Source organism: Martes martes (assembly GCF_963455335.1).
Source record: "Martes martes genome assembly, contig: SUPER_18_unloc_2, whole genome shotgun sequence".
Classification (NCBI taxonomy): domain Eukaryota; kingdom Metazoa; phylum Chordata; class Mammalia; order Carnivora; family Mustelidae; genus Martes; species Martes martes.
In genome coordinates this window covers 116,479-135,544 of record NW_027666703.1, presented here as the reverse complement: position 1 = coordinate 135,544, position 19,066 = coordinate 116,479, and the positions used below count along the sequence as shown (strand labels likewise).

Below are 19,066 nucleotides of genomic sequence, written 5' to 3'. Positions count from 1 at the left end.
TTCTCCACCCAGAATCTATCCATCATCCATTAAAAGCAGCCTCACCCCATTTTCCCAGGTGAGCATTTTTCCCCCCTTCATTTTGTGCACCATGCTAATCATAGAAATTTTTGGGCTACCTCTGTGATATGTATTCCTTGTAGAAACTTAGAGGACCCACAATTACTCCAAATTCTCAACATTGCATGCCTTTTAAAAATATGTAACGTTTCTTGTTGTTTATAGAGATACAGCCCTGCTTTTGCAAAGCACAGTTTTGAAGGTTTCACATAGTTTCTTTTCTCTCAAATATTCTGTTCTATTGTAGTCTCTTAAAAGTTGTGTGAGATGGTTGGTGCAAATATAAATAAAGTGAGGTACAGGAAGGTCAGGTGTTGTATTTTTAGAGCATATGGTTAGTTTGCGGTGGGCCTAGGACTAGGGTCTAGCATGAAAACAGATTAAGAGAGTCAACTTTGGTCAGTAACCTTAAAATTGCTCTCTTTCTCAGGGTCCAAAGACTTTGGTTCATGTGTAATTTATTTAATGGGTGTCTGCCCAGTTTCCACACCTATGAAGTAGAGGTGACAATTGCCCCATAAGGGTACATGTCATAATAAAATGAAATCATATATGCAAAAGTGCTTCCATAAAAGAAAAAAATGTACAAATGCAGACTTAATCTAGTATTGGAAATCTGGTGATCAGCTCACTTATGGCCCATGAATTCTAGTTTCTATGTCTGATTCATTTCTTGGTCAGGAAGTTCTCCATGTTTTATGGGTTTTTCTTGAACTTTTTGAAGTGTTTTTCAAGTTGATGGTTTACAGTCAGTGATTCAGCCATGCCATTTCTGTCAAAATAGCAGCATATCATTGACCAGCATCAGACTGGTAGGGCTTCGTGCCTTTGTCCTTAATCATTCCTTGAATCACAGCAGAGGCTCTCCAGATGCTCTCCTACCTTTAGCCTGTACTGTGCTGTCTGAATTTGCATTCTGAAAACTCCGATCTGATGCCACTCCACTGGGGAGAAACTGTCAATGACTCCTGCTTCCTGATTCTTTTCAGCCCTGATTCTGGGCCCAGGCGCAGAACCCTCTCTCCATTCCCTCGCTCATCCTCTTTGGGTGTTCTGTCTTATCTGAGATCTGCTTAGGCTGTTTCGCTGTGAAGCCTTTCCTGACCTCTCTCTCTGCTCCTAGAAACATTGACTGAAGTTGGTTGTTTACATTGCTGTCTTTCCTATTAGCTGCCAAGTGCGGGGACTGTGGCTCACGTCCCTCTTTCAATCCTCCCCAGTTCTTTTTTTTTTTTTTTTTAAAGATTTTTATTTATTTATTTATTTGACAGACAGAGATCACAAGTAGGCAGAGAGGCAGACAGAGAGAGAGGGAGAAGCAGGCTCCCCGCCGAGCAGAGAGCCCGATGCGGGGCTCGATCCCAGGACCCTGGGATCATGACCGGAGCCGAAGGCAGAGGCTTTAACCCACTGAGCCACCCAGGTGCCCCAGTCCTCCCCAGTTCTTGACACTTAGAGAGGGTCCATGAGTACTGGCGGAGTGAATGAGGACCCGAGTATCTCGTAGTGAGGCTGCGCTAAGATGGTTTCTGTGCGGAGAACTTTCTGGCCCTCCGTGAATGCAGCACTGAGGACGGCTGCGGCTGGGACTTCTGCAGGCTCAGGACCAGCGGAGTGGGGTGCAGAGGGCTAAGACAGTGATCCTGTGGTGAAGGGTTTTTTGCTAACTCACCACACACCCAGTCTCCACGTTTCTGTGCATTCTGTGCCCATGATTCTCTTCAGTGGCCTCCAGCCCACGCGGGGTCACCACAACCAACCCTTTGTTGTGATGGAACAGGCTGCCCTCCCCCCGCTGGAGGTTCGATGCCACTCTGTGTCTTTGTGTAACTTATGGGAGAAGCCAGAACAGCCTGGTCACTGCAGAAAAGTCTCTCCCAGAGACGACATAGCTTGGGAGCTCTCTGAAGGTGGTGGTGGTGGTGGGTCATGATGCTCAGAACGGCTCATGCCCCAGGTGCTTCACGGGGCGCCAGGGACCATGGCAGTGAGAGAAATGAGATCGTGGTGTTTCTAAAACAATCCCTGGGGTGGTGGTATTATTATTCCCATCATTCCCATCTTACTGGGGAGGACACAGACACTCACAGTGGTGGAGCCCAAGCACTGGGATTCATTGCCAGGTCTGCCTGACCCTAGAGCCCTAACTCAGCTCGTACCATATTCTGTCTCCTCCTTTGCCTACAGTGCAACTTAGAATCTGCTGTCTGCTGGCTTCTTATCACTCAACTCACCCTCCCTGTGAAGGTAGGAGAGTGAACTCAGTGACGAGCCATGTACATCAGACCACGTACCAGGCAGTCTTGACATAGCAAGAGCTTGTCTGTGGCCGGTGCTAGAGGGACACTTCTGACTGTTTATGCTACTGCCAACCACTTACTACTGGACCCTCTTTCTGTCGTGTCCTGGTGGTTACTCCACTACCTGCTGGCTTGGTACCCTGACCCTTCTGACACAGGGGTTCTCAACCCTCGCCACACTTTGGAATGGCTTGGGAAGCTTTAAAACAAAATGCCAGGCGCCCCCTCCCCTCCCCTCCGCCACGGGATTCCTATTCAGTCATTCTGGGTTGGGGTCCAGGTATTATTTTTAAAACAACTTTATTTATAGGTCATAAAATTCACCCATTTTAAGTTTACAGTTCAGTGATTTTTTTTTTTACGTGAACTGACAGCGTTGTGTAACTATTACCACCCTCTGATTGGACAACCATTGAATCACCCCAGTAAGATTCCTCGTGCCCCTGTCTAGCTCATCCTTCCCTTCCAGTTAGCCCTACTCTACTTTCTGCCTCTATAGATTTTCTTTTTCTTTTAAAGATATTTATTTATTTATTTGAGAGAAGAGAGAGAGCAGAAGGAGAAGGAGAAGCAGATGCGGGGGCTTGATCCCAGGACCCCAAGATCATGATCTGACCTGAAGGCAGAGGCTCAACCAGTTGAGCCACCCAGGCCCCCCTAGATTTGCCTTTTCTGGCCTTTTCTTAAAAATGGAATCATCTGTATTATTTTTAAAGGCCCTGGGGTGTAATGCATAGCCATGGTTGAGAATCACTATTATCTCAGACTTTTTTTTTTTTTTTACTACTCTTCCCTGGATCACCGTGGCTCAGAGAAATCAGTAGGCACCTACTAGGGCTGTCTTCTAGATAAGTTGCAAGTGTAATGGGTCCCTCAGATATAAGCAAAATGGATCCTGGCCTGAGAACTTAATGATCGTTTATAACCTGCTTTTTATGGGAACGTGCTCTTGAAAGTCCAAATATGCTGACTCAGGAAGAAGCATTTGGAAGAGGGCTTTCACAACCTGTCTTAAGATGCAGAGGGCCTCCCGGAGTGGCCCGAGCACTGAGTCAGAGCCGAGCCCTCGAATTTGTGTGGCCTTCCCTCTGGCACTTCTGCTTCCAATTTTTGTGTGAGACCTTCCAGCTCCACCTGGCCTGGCCTCTTTGCGTTGGGGTGCCAGTAAACCGGACCCCCTCCCGGATCTCCCCCACCCCACAGGGTTTAGCTCCACGTGCATTGTCCACGGTGAGATCCTTGCAAATCGCTTGTATTTCTGCCTGCTTGAATACATTTTGAAATCTCAAACTCAGCTGCCTTCAGGTCCAAGCCAGTGCTGTAATTGGCTTGAGCAGCCCGAGGCAGGAGACTGTGGAAGGCAGAGTCTGCAGAGTGTGCTGGTGGCAGGGAGCTTCCTTCCCACTTTGCCATAAGCAGAAATTGTTGGTGGAGCTTTCAGACTTAGCACGTGGTTACAGCCGGGACAGCAAAGAGATTCCATTTCGTGTGCCAGAGAGGGGAGGAAAAAGGCCAAGTGACCAAACAAAAAGCTGCCGTATAAGCTTACATGTGTAGGAAGAAGAAAAAAAAAAAACCTCAATTCAGTTGATTTTAAAAAATATAATAGTTCATCTTAGTCATGGATTAGAATTCAAATAATATTGTGGAGAGTCAGTTAAGATTGATAAGGGTTTTGTTACTGCTAAAAAAAAAGTATATCTCAGAAAAATAAATAAAAATAAATAAATCAATTAATTAAATTAAATAGATAAAATAAAATAAATAAAAATATAAATGTTATCTCAGAAAAGTTGTAAATATGTGGCCAGACTTTCATCATTTGGGGAAATAATTCAGAGCATAGAGTGTAGACGTATTAAGTGTATTTCACCCATGTTATTACCAAAATACTTTCTATTTGATCATTTTCCTGCTGATGAATATCCTTTTTCTTTTCAGTGTTACTCATGGGAATCTTTTGTTTTTCTTTTCCCATACTTTCCCTTTAGAGTGCTACAAACCCTCTTGTAAGACTTTAAACTCCTTTGTGGAATGCGTAACAAATTGTTGCATTTATAAAGTGTCAGAGGGTTCCTTTATTTTTAAAATCCAATTAAGTAGCCTTCAGATCCCTGCCCAGAAATTTAAGAAGACAGCTAATCTAATGAGATAGAACAGGAAAAACTCACCCAGCCGTCCCCTGGCTCGCTGTGAAACCAGACGAGTGTGTCCCAACTCAGCACAGAGGCTCAAGTGGGTTTTGTAAACACTTGTACCAGGAGAAGACGGCGTTGCACAAAATCTGGTTCCCAGCAGGATGAAATACACCACTTAGCTGTGGGGCTGGCCCCTGCAATTTCCCTGCAAATATGAATTTCCTGCAGACAGTGACCATGTGTGTCGTTGCCCCATAGACAGTATTAAGATTCCCCGACTGATTGATCACAGTTTCTATCACTTAGCAAACATGCGCTTAGATCTTTGCAGGTAACCAGAATTTCAAATCACTTTAAAATTTCTCCCCATGCCCCCCCCCTTTCTTTCATTTCAATTGATACATCGAAGTCATTATTTAAGTGAAAAACCCACAGATTTATCATCTCTTGTGTAGATTTGTCAACCCAAACCATCAGAACTGTGATCTTGGGGCAACGGGGAGACACAGATGTTTGAAGTTAGCGTTGGCTCTTGGGTCAGCTGTTAGCTGTCGGTGGGTAGAGATGGTTTGAGTGGGAAGAGGTGAGCAAGCCGCTGCTCTCAGGGGCTCAGAATGTCTGCAGGGGTTGAAAGGAGCAATCTTGGTGAAGTCTTGAAAAGCTAGCATCTCGTGCCTTCAGAAGAGCGAATTGGGAAAGCACAGAAATCCCCTTCAAAGTAAGAAGAATTTGGAAGTGATTAGAAAGGCTTGAAGCTTCATGGGAAAGCACACTTCACTTGTACACAGATCAGGGGTCAGCAGACTGTGGCCTGTGGGCCAGATCCAGCCCCAGTTGGCTCAGAAGGGTTTTTCCATTTTTTAATGGTTAAAAAAAGGAATCAAAAGAAGAATATCTTGTGACCTATGAAAATTATTTGAATTCATGGGGCACCTGGGTGGCTGTCAGTTAAGCATCTACTCTTGATCTCAGCTCAGGTCTTGGTCTCAGGATCACGAGTTCAAGGACCGTGTTGGGCTCCATGCTAGACGTGGAGCCTACTTAGAAGGAAAAAAAAACCACCTCTGCAAATTCACATGGCGGTAGCCATAAGTCAAGTTTATTGGAACATTGCCAGGTCCATTCATTCTATGTTGTCTGTGGTGACCTTTGTGTTACAACGGCAGATCTCAGTGATAACAGCAGCAATGGTGTGGCCTGTAAGCCTGAAATATTTGCCTTTCCAGAAAAAGCTGGCTGATGCCAGACCCAGGCAGTTGTATTTATTGAGATATTGTCCTGAAATATGTTTATGAGTAGGAATCAGGAAGAAAACAATAGTTACAATATTTCAGTGGTTTGAGGGGAGGTGAGTGGGTAGAGGAGAGACATAATTTCTGATCCCGCCCTGTCACCAGCATCACCAGCCCTGGGCTGTGCCTCACATTTGGGCCATATTAACAGTCAGCCACCCCCCTTCATTCTGGCAGCAGCTTCTCCGACATGAGGTGGAATGTCTAAGAAGACGAAATACACCTCCAGACCAGCCTCACATACCAGTCCTCAGAGTGATTCCTAAAACCCTCCTTAGTGAGGTTTGCACCACACCCTGTGAGAGTCACTGGTGTTGACCTGGGGTTGGCACACTGGTTGGCAAACAGCCAGAGAGTAAATACTCTGAGCTCCACAGGCCGTATGGTCTCTGTTAGAACAACTCAGCTCTGCTGTTGTAGCATGAAAGCAGCCATTGATAATACATCCACCAGTCAGCCTCACTGTGTTCCAATAAAACTTTATTTGTGCACATGGAAACTTGAATGTCAAGTAATTCTGGTGCATTGTATTATGTATTCCTCTTTTGAGTCCCCCCCCCCACCTTTTTTTTTTTTTAAGATTTATTTATTTTAGAGAGACAGAATGAGAGAGAGAGCACAATCAGGGGGAAGGAGCAGAGGCAGAGGGAGAAGCAGAATCACGAGCCAAAGGCAGATGCTTAACTGACTGAGCCCACCCAGGTGCCCCTCCCCCAACCATTTTATTTATTTATTTATTTATTTATTTTAAACATTTTTTTAAAAGATTTTATTTATGTATTTGAGAGACAGAGAATGAGAGAGAGAGACAGAGCACGAGAGGGGGAGGGCCAGAGGGAGAAGCAGACTCCCTGCCGAGCAGGGAGCCTGATGTGGGACTCGATCCCGGAACTCCAGGATCATGACCTGAGCTGAAGGCAGTCGCCCAACCAACTGAGCCACCCAGGCACCCCCCCAACCATTTTAAAGTAGAAATTATTCTTACCTTACTGGTCATACAAAAATAGGCAGTGAGCTAGATTACACCTGTAGGCCATTGTTTGCTGACCCCTGGTAATATGGATAGTTTACTTTCTGTATTTTTTTTTCATTTAAAAAAATATTAACTTGGGAAGGCACTATCACCTTTGAATTTTAGTCATTGTGGATTTTATTGTGGAAGGCAATTCTGTGCATACGTCTTCTTTGCTGTCTACTGCTATTGAATTTTTTTTTTCTTGCTACTTCTTTTGAAATCGAGAAAGATCCTTTTTTCAAGCTATTACTCTATTGTTGGGACAGCCATTTACTTTTCCACTGATTCATTTGGTGTATTTTTATGAGGCATCTACTGTGTGGCAGGCAGGTAGTAAGAAGTGTGCTAGAGCCCGGGGAGTGATGGCTACGATAGACTTGGTCTCTGCCCCTGTGGAACTCCCTGCTGGCATGGGCTAGGTTAGTAATATGCAGTGCTTGGAAGATCACAGCATGCACTGGAGATGTGGCCTCAAGCACTGATTTCCGTGGCACTTGGAATACATGCCTCAGGTAGGTGTATGTAGCCCGAGTGTGGTAGGTGGTATCCTGGGAAACAAGATGGCGGTTCACAATCATGGTGTCAGGCATTTGAACATAGCCTTGGCAGAAACCGTTCCAGAAATCAGTCTGCCATTAGGGTTGGAAGTTGTTGGGCCAGCTGGAGATTCTCCTTTGGCCCTGTGTCCTAGTTGAAGCATCTCTGTCTTTTTTGGTGAGCTGAATGACTTTTTTTTCAAAATGGATGCATTTCCATTTTCTCGTGGCCTGGGAAGGGGGCTGAGTGAGACTTCGGTTAGCCTCAACTGCAAGGTGGGACATTACTACAACCAGTCAAGGGAGAACGGGGTGGGGGTCATCAAGGTCCGCACAGCCCTGCTGCTGTAAGGCTTTGGGAATTATAAGGAAAAAGGTTATGCTTTACCAAAAAGTAATCAAGAAATTACAACTGCTGCCTGCTGTAAGCCTTGTCTGAATGACTTGTGAAATTGCACAGTGGTGTGCATAGGAAAAAACAAACCCCAGAGTAAAATGGCGAGCGGGAAGTGCTTTCCTGCTTTGTATTGTTTTCCCAGTTACAGACAGGAAACATTCAAGTGTGTTTTCAAGCACAGAACACTGTGCACAAAGACGGCTCTGACAAAGCAGAAAAAAAGGCCCATATAACAAAAAGTTTGTATCTGTGTAGCAAAATGTCTGATTGAAAATAATCTGATTTAGCAAGTATTATTTTTAAAAATTTTGGATCACTTTAAGGTGCCTTGATAAGTTTAATATGTTTCTCCCCTCTTTGCTTTATTAATGAATTTTTAAAATCTGATAAAAAAAAATCACATCTCAGATGGGGTGCCTGGGTGGCTCAGTCGGTTAACGTCTGCCTTCAGCTCAGGTTGTGATCCCAGGGCCTTGGGATCGAGTCCTGCATCGGGCTCCCTGCTCAGCAGAGAGCCTGCTTCTTCCTCTGCCTGCTGCTCCACCTGCTTGTGCTCTCTCACTCTCGCTCTCTCTCAAGTAAGTAAATAAAATCCTTTTTTAAAAAAAAATCACATTGCAGTAAAAACTAAGGGGCTTATAAATCCTTTAAATGGCATCTTAGCCGGTATTCTGAATAATTGCTGGGCTTGCCTTGGGTAAAAATTCTAGGTCTCTGGTAAAGATAAACACTTCAAAACAATTCAACATACAAAGGACTGAGACTTGGACCAGTTGCAGCGATGAGGAAGATCAAGTTATTTGGGCCACATATTGGGGGAAGTAGGGGCAGGGGTGGCTCCCTAAAATTAAGGTAGGGATAGTATAGGGCAGTGGGCATATTATTGTGTGAAGGAGCCACCCCAATTTGTATATTACATTCCAGAATCATGATTTGTCACTTAAAAGTCATCTTTCCCAGATATCCTGTATTCACGAATTGGAAGATTTAGTATTATTAAAATGTCCATACTACCCAAAGCTGTCTACACATTCAGTACAGTTTCTATCAAAATTCCAATGGCATTGGGGTGCCTGGGTGGCTTAGTCAGTTAAGGACTGCCTTTGGCTCAGGTCATGATCCCAGGGTCCTGGAATTGAGTCCCACATCGAGCTCCCTGTTCGGTGGGGAGTTTGCTTCTCCCTCTCTCTCTGCCTGCCTCTCTGCCTACTTGTGCTCTCTGTCTCTCTGTCAAATAAATAAATAAAATCTTTAAAAAAAATTCCAATGCCATTTTTCACAGAAGGAGAAAAATACTTCTAAAATCCACATGCAACCACAATAGGCCCAAATAGCCAAAACAATCCTGAGCAAAAAGAACACAGCTGGAGCCGTCAGACTTCCTGATTCCAAACTACTTGACCCTTGAACAAACAACATGGGTTTGAATAGCTTACATACAGAGTTTTTACAGTCCAGTAAAGTAAATGTATTTTCTCTTCCTTACAATTTGTTTGATCACATTTTTCCCTCTAAATTAATTTATTATAAGAATACAGTAAATAAGGCACGTAGCATATAAAGATGTTAATCAGTGAGGCTTCTGGTCAACAGTAGGGCTATTAGTAGTTAAGCTTTCTGGGAGTTAAAATCCAAACGCTGATTTTTGGCTGCAAAGGGGTTATCACATCTAACTCCTGTGTTGTCCAAGGGTCTACCTGTTACAAAGCTGTAGTAATCAAAATAGTATGGTCTTGGCATAAAAACAACAACAACAACGTAAATCAGTGGAAGATTTGGGAGCCCAGAAATAAATCCACATGTAAATCGTCATCTAATTGTTGACAAGGGCACGGAGAATGCACAATGGGGAAAAGACAATCTCTTTAATGAATACTGTTGGGAAAAGAAGGCAAACCGGACCCCTACCTTGTACCACTCTAAAAAAATTAACTCAAAATGAATTAGAGAATTAAATGTAATATTAGGAACCACAAATCTCCTAGAAGAAAATATAGGGAAAAAGTTCCTTGACATCTACCTTGGCATTGATTTTTTGGATATAACACCAAAGGCACTGTCAACAAAAGCAACAATAAATAGATGGGGCTACATAAACTAAAAAGCTTCTGCACAGCAAGGACGCAATGAAAATGAAAAAGCAACCTGCAGAATGAGAAAATATATTTGCAAATTATAGATATGGGGCTAATGCCCCAAATACATAATGAATTCATACAACTCAGTGGTTAAAAAAAAACAACAACAAATGACCTGGTTTAGAAATGGTCGAAAGACCTAACTAGACATTTTTCCAAAGAAGAAATACATGTGGCCGACAGGTACGTGAATAGGTGCTGAACATCACTAATAATCAGGGAAGCGCAAATCAAAACCGTAATGAGATATCAACTCCTACCTGTAAGAATGGCTGTTATAAAAGAGGCGAGAGATAGCAAATGTTGGTGACAATATGGAGAAATTGGGACCCAGGTGTACTTTGATGAGAACACAGTCATCATGGAAAACAGTATAGAGCTACCATATGATGCAGCAAACCCCCTTGCTGAGTATATATCTGAAGAAAATGAAGTCAGCATCTCAAAAGATATCTGCACTCCTATATTCACTGCGGCGTTATTCACAACAACTAAGGTACGGAAACAACTTAAGTGTTGGTTGACGGATGGATTAAAGAAGATGTAAGGGGTGTGAGTGTGATACATACATATATGTGTCTATGTGTATGTACACACATACATCACACACACACACACACACACACAGAGGAATATTATTCAGCCATGAGAAAGAAGGAAATTCTGCCATTTGCAACATGAATGAACCTGAAGGTTATTGTGTTAACCAAAATAAGCCAGACAGAGGAAGACGAATCCTGTATGATCTCACTTATATGTAGAATCTAAAAAAAAAGAAGAAGCTCACATCTATAGAAACAGCATAGAATGATAGTCACCAGGGGCTAAAGGGTGGGAAGATGCTAGTCAAGGGGTACAAGCCTTCAGTTATAAAAAGAATAAGCTCTGGGGGGCGGGGCACGCCTGGGTGGCTCAGTGGGTTAAGCCTCTGCCTTCAGCTCAGGTCATGATCTCAGGGTCCTGGGATTGAGCCCCCCACATCGGGCTCTCTGCTCGGCGGGGAGCCTGCTTCTCCCTCCCCCTATGCCTACCTTTCTGCCTGCTTGTGATCTCTCTCTCTCTCTCTCTCTGTCAAATAAATAAATAAATAAATGAAATGAAAAAGAATAAGCTCTGGGGATTATAGTAATACTATATTATATACTTAAAAATTGCTAAGAGAGTAGATCTTAAGCATTCTCACAACTACTGTTACAAAAAAGGGAACTGTGGAAGGTGATGGATATGTTCATTAACCTGATTAGGGCCATCATTTCACAATATATATGCAAGCTGAATTGTCACATTATATACTTTAAATATATATATAATATACATAAGTATAGTTTTATTTGTCAATTATAAGTCCATAAGGCTGATAAAGCTCAGTAAAGTAATCATTTCTGATAATAGGTAATTTTTAATAATTTCAGTGAATTTAAAAAATCTGGTTAAAAAGATACATTTGGGGGATGCCTGGGTGGCTTAGTCAGTTAAGCATCCTCTTGATTTGGGCTCAGGTCATGAGATCGAACCCCACGCTCAGTGGGGAGTCTGCCTGAGATTCTCTCCCTCTGCCCTCCCCCTGCGCATACATGTGTGTTCTCTCTCTCAAATAAACAAGTCTTTAGAGAAATTGGATTTCTCTCTCAAATTAATTTTATCACAGTGCCTGGGTAGCTCAGTCGGTTAAGCATCTGCCTTTGACTCAGGTCATGATCCCAAGGTCCTGGGACTGAGTTCTGTATGGGGCCCCCTGCTCAGCAGGGGGTGCTTGCTTCTCCCTCTCCCCCTGCCTGCCACTCTCCCTGCTTGTGCTCTCTCTTTCTTTCTGTCAAATAAATAAATAAAATCTTTAAAAAAATTTTTAATTAAAAAAAAAACTGATTTTATCAATGTAATATATAGTGTCCACAGGGGCAGGAAACATAGGATAAATTTATTTTTAAGCAAGATGTTAACATTTTCCTATTATATGTTCCATGTATATCTCCACCTCCAAATAGCTTTTTTGGTAAAGTACCTCTGAATTTAAAGCAAAGGGCTTGGTTGTTAATTTGAAAAGAAGGACATTAAATATACAAAATTTTTTTTTAAAGATTTTATTTATTTATTTGAAAGACAGAGATCACAAGTAGGCAGAGAGGCAGAGAGAGGGGGGTGGGGAAACGGGCTCCCTGCTGAGTAGAGAGCCCGATGCAGGGCTCGATCCCAGGACCCTGAGATCATGACCTGAGCCGAAGGCAGAGGCTTTAACCCACTGAGCCACCCAGGCGCCCCTACAAATTTGTTTTATAGTCAAGACACTCTGCATACTTTTGTGCAGATTAGCAGTTGGACCCATTGTTTTAAGTTAGAGTTATGCTTCACTTGAAGTTATGCATCACTTGAAACTATGCATCACTTGAAACCATATCAAGCATGTCTCTGAAAAATGTAACTAATATATTATTTCTTAAAATTTGAAACTATCTATACAGGTAGTTTAAAAAGTCAAGTAATGGTAAAAGACTTACCACAGTGGGTTCTCTCTCTACTAATCTCATTCTCCCAAGTGAGAGTCCCCAGCCCCAGAGGAAACTATTTTCAAATTTCTGTTTATTCTGGCGTTTACTCATATATACATTTATAGACAAATATGTAAACTGCTATCCTTCAAGTTATGAAGTTTTAGTTATTACTTACTGGCTTCCTGTCAGGATAACGAGGGTTTCGTGCTCTTATGTGACTTTCTCCTCACTTCTGTTCCCTTATCCTTCCAATACAGTTATATTAACAATTTTTGGATATACTACTGTTTGATATTTATATTATTATATACAATCAATTATTTGCAGCTAAGCATAGTAGTGTACTATGACTCTTTCTGATGGACTTTTTGTTTTTTCTTGAAGTTGATACTTGGTTTGTTTTTACGTTTGCTTTATTTTCTTTGTGGCTGTTGTAGTGCTGTGCTCATAGATGTTTGACATCCCCCCCACAAAAGCCCTAATTTGTATTGTTTACATTTGTTTGTATTGTGTTTGATTTTTCATTTCAAATTACCAGTGTGAGGCCACTGAACAAGTTGCTGGGAAAAGATGCATACAGTTGGTTCTCAGCTATTAGTAACTTTCCCATACCTGCAAATGGTCCACATTGGGACTTTAAAATTAAGTTTTCCTCTTCTTCTGTTATATTTGTAAAATAATTTTGTCTCATCAAAGGACTTACTGGTTCTGAATCTCTTCTTTTAAACTCTGAATGTTTCAGTAGGCCTTGGGGACTTTGGTCTGTGTATACTTATACTTACAGAAGGAAGAGATTTCAGTTCTATCCCAGGCATACAGGGCCCTGGCCAGAGAAGTTGAGGCCAAAGTTACACAATCTAGTGCTGCTATTTTGCTAGAGGAGGGACAAGGCTATTGGTGAACAGGAGTCATGGTGAAGCTATGGTGGTCTCATGCCAGGTATGTCCCTGCGAGGCTGGCCATCAGGGTTCTTTTTGAGGCTGGTTGCTTGAGCTCCTAGTCAGCTGGGGCCCTGCCCCACTTCCCTAACTGGCATGCTTACTTATGTTTGGCGCTTCCGCAATGCCTGGCACCATGCATGCCAAGCAAGGTCTGGGATGGCATAATTTGGCCCGCTGCTTGCAGAACTTGTTCATAGAGTTGAAAGTTGGCCTCCTCTGAAAGCTGGGGCTTTGACCTCATCTCCGGGCTCTGCTCCTGTGGACCTGGGAGGTATCTGAGTTCTGGTATCCCAGGTTCAGGTAACCTGGGAGCCCAGTGTTCTGGTTTCCTGCAGGAACTGGTGTGTGAGCCACTGCTGTTGGCATCTCTGTGTTAACTAGGGCACTGCAGTGACAACTGGTCTTGGAATCCTTTGTAGCAGTGCCAGCTTTTACTTGATCTGCCATCGTCCAAGCGTGGGCTGGAGGTGTGCACCACCACACCTCAGGCCGCTGGCTGTACTGAACTAAGCTTAGCAGTGGTTTGAGGTCAGTCTCAGGGGGTCCCATTCACTTTCTGGCCAAACGGCTTTTCCTTCTCTTGCATTAGATTCGTTCACGGGCAAGATCATGCAGCCTTCCATTCTGCAGTAAATCTTTTGAAAAGGCTTCAGAATTCTGGTTCATTGATGGTCCTCCCCTTCCCCCAACTCTGCCAACATTCAGGGCTGAAACAGACTTTTTCTTTTCCCTTTAAAAGTTTCCTTGGTCATTTCAATGGGAGTTAGGTAGGGATGTTCATTGACTTGGCTTCGATCACTGTTTAAACCAGAAGTCCCAACAGGGCACCTCGATTACTGTCATTCTGGGTTTATGTACAGCAAAGGCGCTGTCCTTTTGGACTGCAGAGGAAAGTCTTCTTAAGAAGGTACTGTGATCGAGGTGCCTGGGGGGCTCAGTCTGTTAAGCATCTGCCTTCAGCTTAGGTCATGATCCCAGGGTCCTGGGATTGAGCCCCGCATCGGGCTTCCTGCTCAGCGAGGACTGTGCTTCTCTGTCTCCGTCTGCCTGCTGCTCCCCTACTTGTGCTCTCTCTCTGTCAAATACATAAATAAAAAAAAAACTTAAAAAAAAAAAAAAAGAAAGTACTGTAATCTGGCAACCGAGGCTCGAGCAGCTCTGAATGCCCCTGTGCTGATTGTGGGGTGGCAGGTTGGCTTTTCTGGAAAGGTCTATGGGGTTAATGTAGTTAATGGTAGTTGGAAGGCATAAGTGGAGGAAAGCTGAAAATACGGTTTCTTTTTAAAGGCAAGATGAGATACTGGAAAGAGAGAATGCTCGGCTGTTACCATCTTGAGGGGGTATTGTTGAATCCTGTTCCTGGATTTGTGACAAACCTGTTTCAGTAAGGCTGTGAAACTCAGAAATGATCATTTTAAGAAATGAAGTTTAAGCTTCTCTAAGCAGGCTTTTCCCAAAGGGTGGTCTGTGGGTCTGGGGCCATGGAGTTCTGGGCAGGCGGGGCTTCTTCAGAATGGAGCACGATCTTGTCCTGGACCTGCTAAATTAGAATAGAGATGGGACCTGGAAACTGGCATTTTATGTCAGCATACTCCCCCCGCCCCCCTGCCAGGGATTCTGTACAGCCCACATAGAGGAGCCACTGGTCTCAATCCTTGGCTCTTGTTTGGGGTTGCCATTCTCTGCAAACTTTGGTTTTCTTTGGTTTTGCTTAAGCAGCCCTCTGATGTAAACATCGGTGGAATTTCTCCCCAAGTTATCATTCGTTCCTGCCTGTTTTGTTTTAAACTCCAGGATGATGATTATTACTGAATTTCCTGAGTTGCTTTGCATTTCTGGATTCCTAACTCTGAACTTTTGATTTTTTCACCCCCCCCACAGAGCTGAGAAAACAGAAGTCCTCAGTGAAGATCTGTTACAGGTAATAAAAATCTTTTTCAGGTGCTTTGTTTAAAGAAGAAAACCAAACCAAACCAAACCAAATCTCATAGGTGAGAATGGAAGTGTATGGATGTATGTGTGTATGTGTGTATTCTCTGACGAAACAGAATAAAATAAAATTGATCAGCGTGGTTTTGATCCTTAAGAAGGGCAGTTGGGCTGCACGGTGATGGAAAGGGATCTGAAACTTTGGTGTCATGTTATGAAGTTCAGATGGGGCTAGTCCTGCTTTCAAGTGCCAGGTGTTAGGGTGGGGTATATGGGCCAGTTCACTGGCACTGAGGCCTGGTCACGGGTCCTGGGCAGGCGGAGGGACTGTTGTTTGCTACTGGGATGGTGTCCTAGATGGGACAGGCCCTGCCAGCTGTGGCGGAGGGCCCCACTGGCTCCAACCTAGAGTTTCCACTTCTCCTTCCCTTTCACGCTATTGTTCCCCAGTTCTGGGCTAAGCTGGGTCCCAAGGGACTTAGAGTCTCAGTGACAGTGACCAGATCTGGCAGAACTGCTCTGAGGCCCTGAGGTGGTCTGCCACCCACCTGGATGTCTTTTTTCCTCTCCATAGGGAGTGGTGTTTCCTGTGGGGACCTCAACCAGGGCTCCTGCACTTCATCTCTCAACAGGCTTCCTGAACTCTGGGGCTCGGAGTTTCTCCCAGAAGGCCTGGGACCCTTTATACACATGCCTTCGCTCCACCTCAGCCCCCCTCTATCCCCCGCCCACCCCAGAGCACACTGGGAAGGACAGAGCCCTCCTGCACTGAGGTTTCTCTGAAGCCTCCTTGCTTATGTCATTTCCGTAACCCACAGTAGGTGTGTGCACTTGACCCCAGAAGACCAAAGATCTGCTCCCAGGTGACTCTCCATCTCTCCCTCGGGAGAGAAGGAGCTGGCATAGTTTAGAAGAATGTGGCTTGTACCACCCCGTGTCAGAACATCCTTCTCAATTATGACAGCCAGCCACAGGTACAAGATTTTAAGAGCACCCCTCCCCCCTTTTTTTAAAGGACAGAAGTTTTTATTAAGGATTAGAATGGTTCCCTCCCCCCCCCCGATTTATTAGACAATCATGTTCTTAATAATATTTCCTTGCTGGCTTTTACCATGTATTTCAACTTCATTTTCAGACTTCCAGCAATGTTGTTTGGTGTTAGTTAACCTTTAACTCGATTGGGTTTTCATGTCCGTGTTCTGTCTCCCACATCCCGCATCAGTAAACACACGATCTCATTGAATCCTTGAAGCCGCAAGATGCGGCCAGAGGGCCTCTCAGGCAGTTCAAGGATGGCAGAGTTCCCGTGGAAGGCAGGCGGCAACTGTCTGTGTTTGTCTCTGCCCAAACATCCACTGGGGACTCAAGAGTGCCAGTTTCTAGGAACACCTCATTTCATGACACGGATACTTACTCCACATCTGCCATCATTGCTACAGATGGTTTCCCCCTTCTTTGACTATAAAGAAAGAGAGTAATGGGTAAAAATGTGGAGCCTTCCTACCCAGGTCTGCCCTTGACTCGCTCTGTGGCCTCAGAGACTTATTGAACCTCCCTGTGCCCCAGTTTCCACTTCTCTAAAATGAAGATAATGGCTATATCCACCCCATAAGGTTATTAGCAGGAGTTAATGGGTTAAACAGGAGAGTAGGAGGGATGGATCCCAAGCCACAGAGATTTGTTTGTTTTTTTCTGGTGTGAAACTTCCCTGAATTTGCTCTGTGTCCCCCTGCCTCTTAGATCAGTTCAAGAGGCTCTATTTTGCCTCTTGTTTTTCACTCATAAGTTCATTTTGCTCGTGTGGCAATTCCCTGGGAGGCTGTGAATCCCGGGAGGGTGAGAACCTCAACTTATTTACTGTTGTTTTTCTACTACCTTGCCCAGGGACGTGATACATACTTGTCCTTTCAACAGATATTAAATGAACACCTTATATTTGCGAACCAGATAGCATTCTAGGCACTCGGGAGAAGTTAGTGAACAAAAGACACTGAGGCCCCCGTCCCTGTGAACTTGACAGTTTTCTCGTGGAAATCAGAATCAAAGTGAAATGATGGGGTGCTCTTGTTTGGTTTTGGTTTTGATTTTGCCTGTTTTCTTGGCAAATAAAGAGTGTGTATTATTTTTCCAGTGTTTTAAAATCTGGTTATTATAAGATCGGGGGAGGTGATGTGGCATCTGCTCCTTATATGCCTGCCAGACCAGGGTCCTGGTGGTCGGGCCTTGGCTCTCAAGAAAAGCTGCTGGGGCAGTGAGGACCTTCAAGGAAGAAGCACAGAACCGTATCACTGGGTAAAACATTGTAGCGTAAAAATGCATTCTCCTTTGAATTTGTTGATTTTTCTTTAAAATAGAAAGCATCCCTAAGGGCCTGCACTCAGTCTTAATGAGTCATCAGAATACACATTTTTGGCATTCCTTCCCGTGAAAAGCAGCTCTCTTCGCCATAAACAGCCATATCCCAGCAATAATATTTTGGGAAGCTAAATCGTGATGCGTGGGTCCCCTTAGTCAGTATTTCTTACTGTTGGCTGTTCCTTCTGCTTTAGAGGTTTATTCAAAACAAAACAAAAACAAAGCCAAAAACCCATCCTAAACCCAATAAGGAGTCATTTTGAAGACACTGACCTTGCGTGGAAATCGCAGAACTTTGATTCTGGTCCCTCAGCCTGATGTCCTGTGTGTGGAAGGCATGGTCGCCATCTGCGGGGGGTCACTTCTGAATGTCCCTGTGGTTGTTTCCGCTTGGCAGTGGGGCAGGGCCTGAGGTGTGCACCTGTCCTCCCGCAGGCTGGAGCCCGGGCTTTGCGGGGGCTGTGGTGTGTAACTGGGCTGCCACCACTCTTTCTGATGGCAGGTTTTGGTCCAGACTCCACTCCCTCCCTGCGTGCAGACTTAGCCCTTGAGAGATGGAAACCCCTCCCACACCCGGAATTATTTGGCCCCAAATATCAGTAGTGAGAACCGCTGGTGTAAGTGAATGGGAACCATTTCTACGTCCACCCAAGAGCTGAACACTTAGACCATGGGATGCTTGTCCTGCCTGCGTGCCGGTGCCGTGGGGGAAGAGGCTGTGTGTGTTCTTTAGCCCCTTGCAAATGGCTCATTTGTCTCTGTTTTGTCAGATCGAGCGGCGCCTGGACACGGTTCGGTCAATGTGTCACCATTCGCACAAGCGTCTGATGGCATGTTTCCAGGGCCAGCATGGCACCGACGCTGAGAGGAGATACGTGAGTAGCGGATGTGACTTGGGGCCGTGGTCCTTGTGTCTCTGTGAGGCTTTGCACGCTGCAGCCCGTTGGTTTTCCTCAAGCAGGAGCAGCAGCGTTGCCTTGCTGATTTATACCTTGTATTGCCATTTACTCTCATGCCACCTGCCTAACCAGAACACTCTTTTGTGCTTAAGATGTTGCTGAGCTAGGGGCGCCTGGGTGTCTCCGTGGGTTAAAGCCTCTGCCTTTGGCTCGGGTCTTGATCCCAGGGTCCTACGATCGAGCCCCACGTCGGGCTCTCTGCTCAGCAGGGAGCCTGCTTCCCCGCTCCACCTCACCTCCGCCTGCCTCTCTGCCTACTTGTGATCTCTATCTGTCAAATAAATAAATAAAATCTTAAAAAACAAACAAACAAACAAACATTGCTGAGCCAAAAGCCCTGCTCGCACTTAATTTTCTCCAGGTGCTTTTAAAGACTTAGTGAGCCACTTGTCATTGATAAGACAGATGTCTGTTAGGAATGCTTTGATGGCAAAAAAAAGCTGAAAGCCTGTCTTAAATGGACTTGGGAAATGGACATAATTTATTGGCTTACTAACTGAAACGTCCAAAAGCTGGG

General features: G+C 44.4%; 1 protein-coding gene across 2 annotated transcripts in view; it reads left to right on the top strand.

Annotated features, from left to right (window-relative positions):
• The window catches only part of ARHGAP17 (Rho GTPase activating protein 17), an 86,209-nt gene that overhangs the window by 18,432 nt on the left and 48,711 nt on the right, over positions 1–19,066 (top strand). For both annotated transcript variants that reach the window (XM_080831725.1, XM_080831724.1), the window contains exons 2-3: positions 15,188–15,227; positions 18,361–18,465. In XM_080831725.1, the coding sequence (XP_080687851.1) occupies positions 15,188–15,227; positions 18,361–18,465 (145 nt within the window). The remainder of the gene's footprint in view (positions 1–15,187; positions 15,228–18,360; positions 18,466–19,066) is intronic.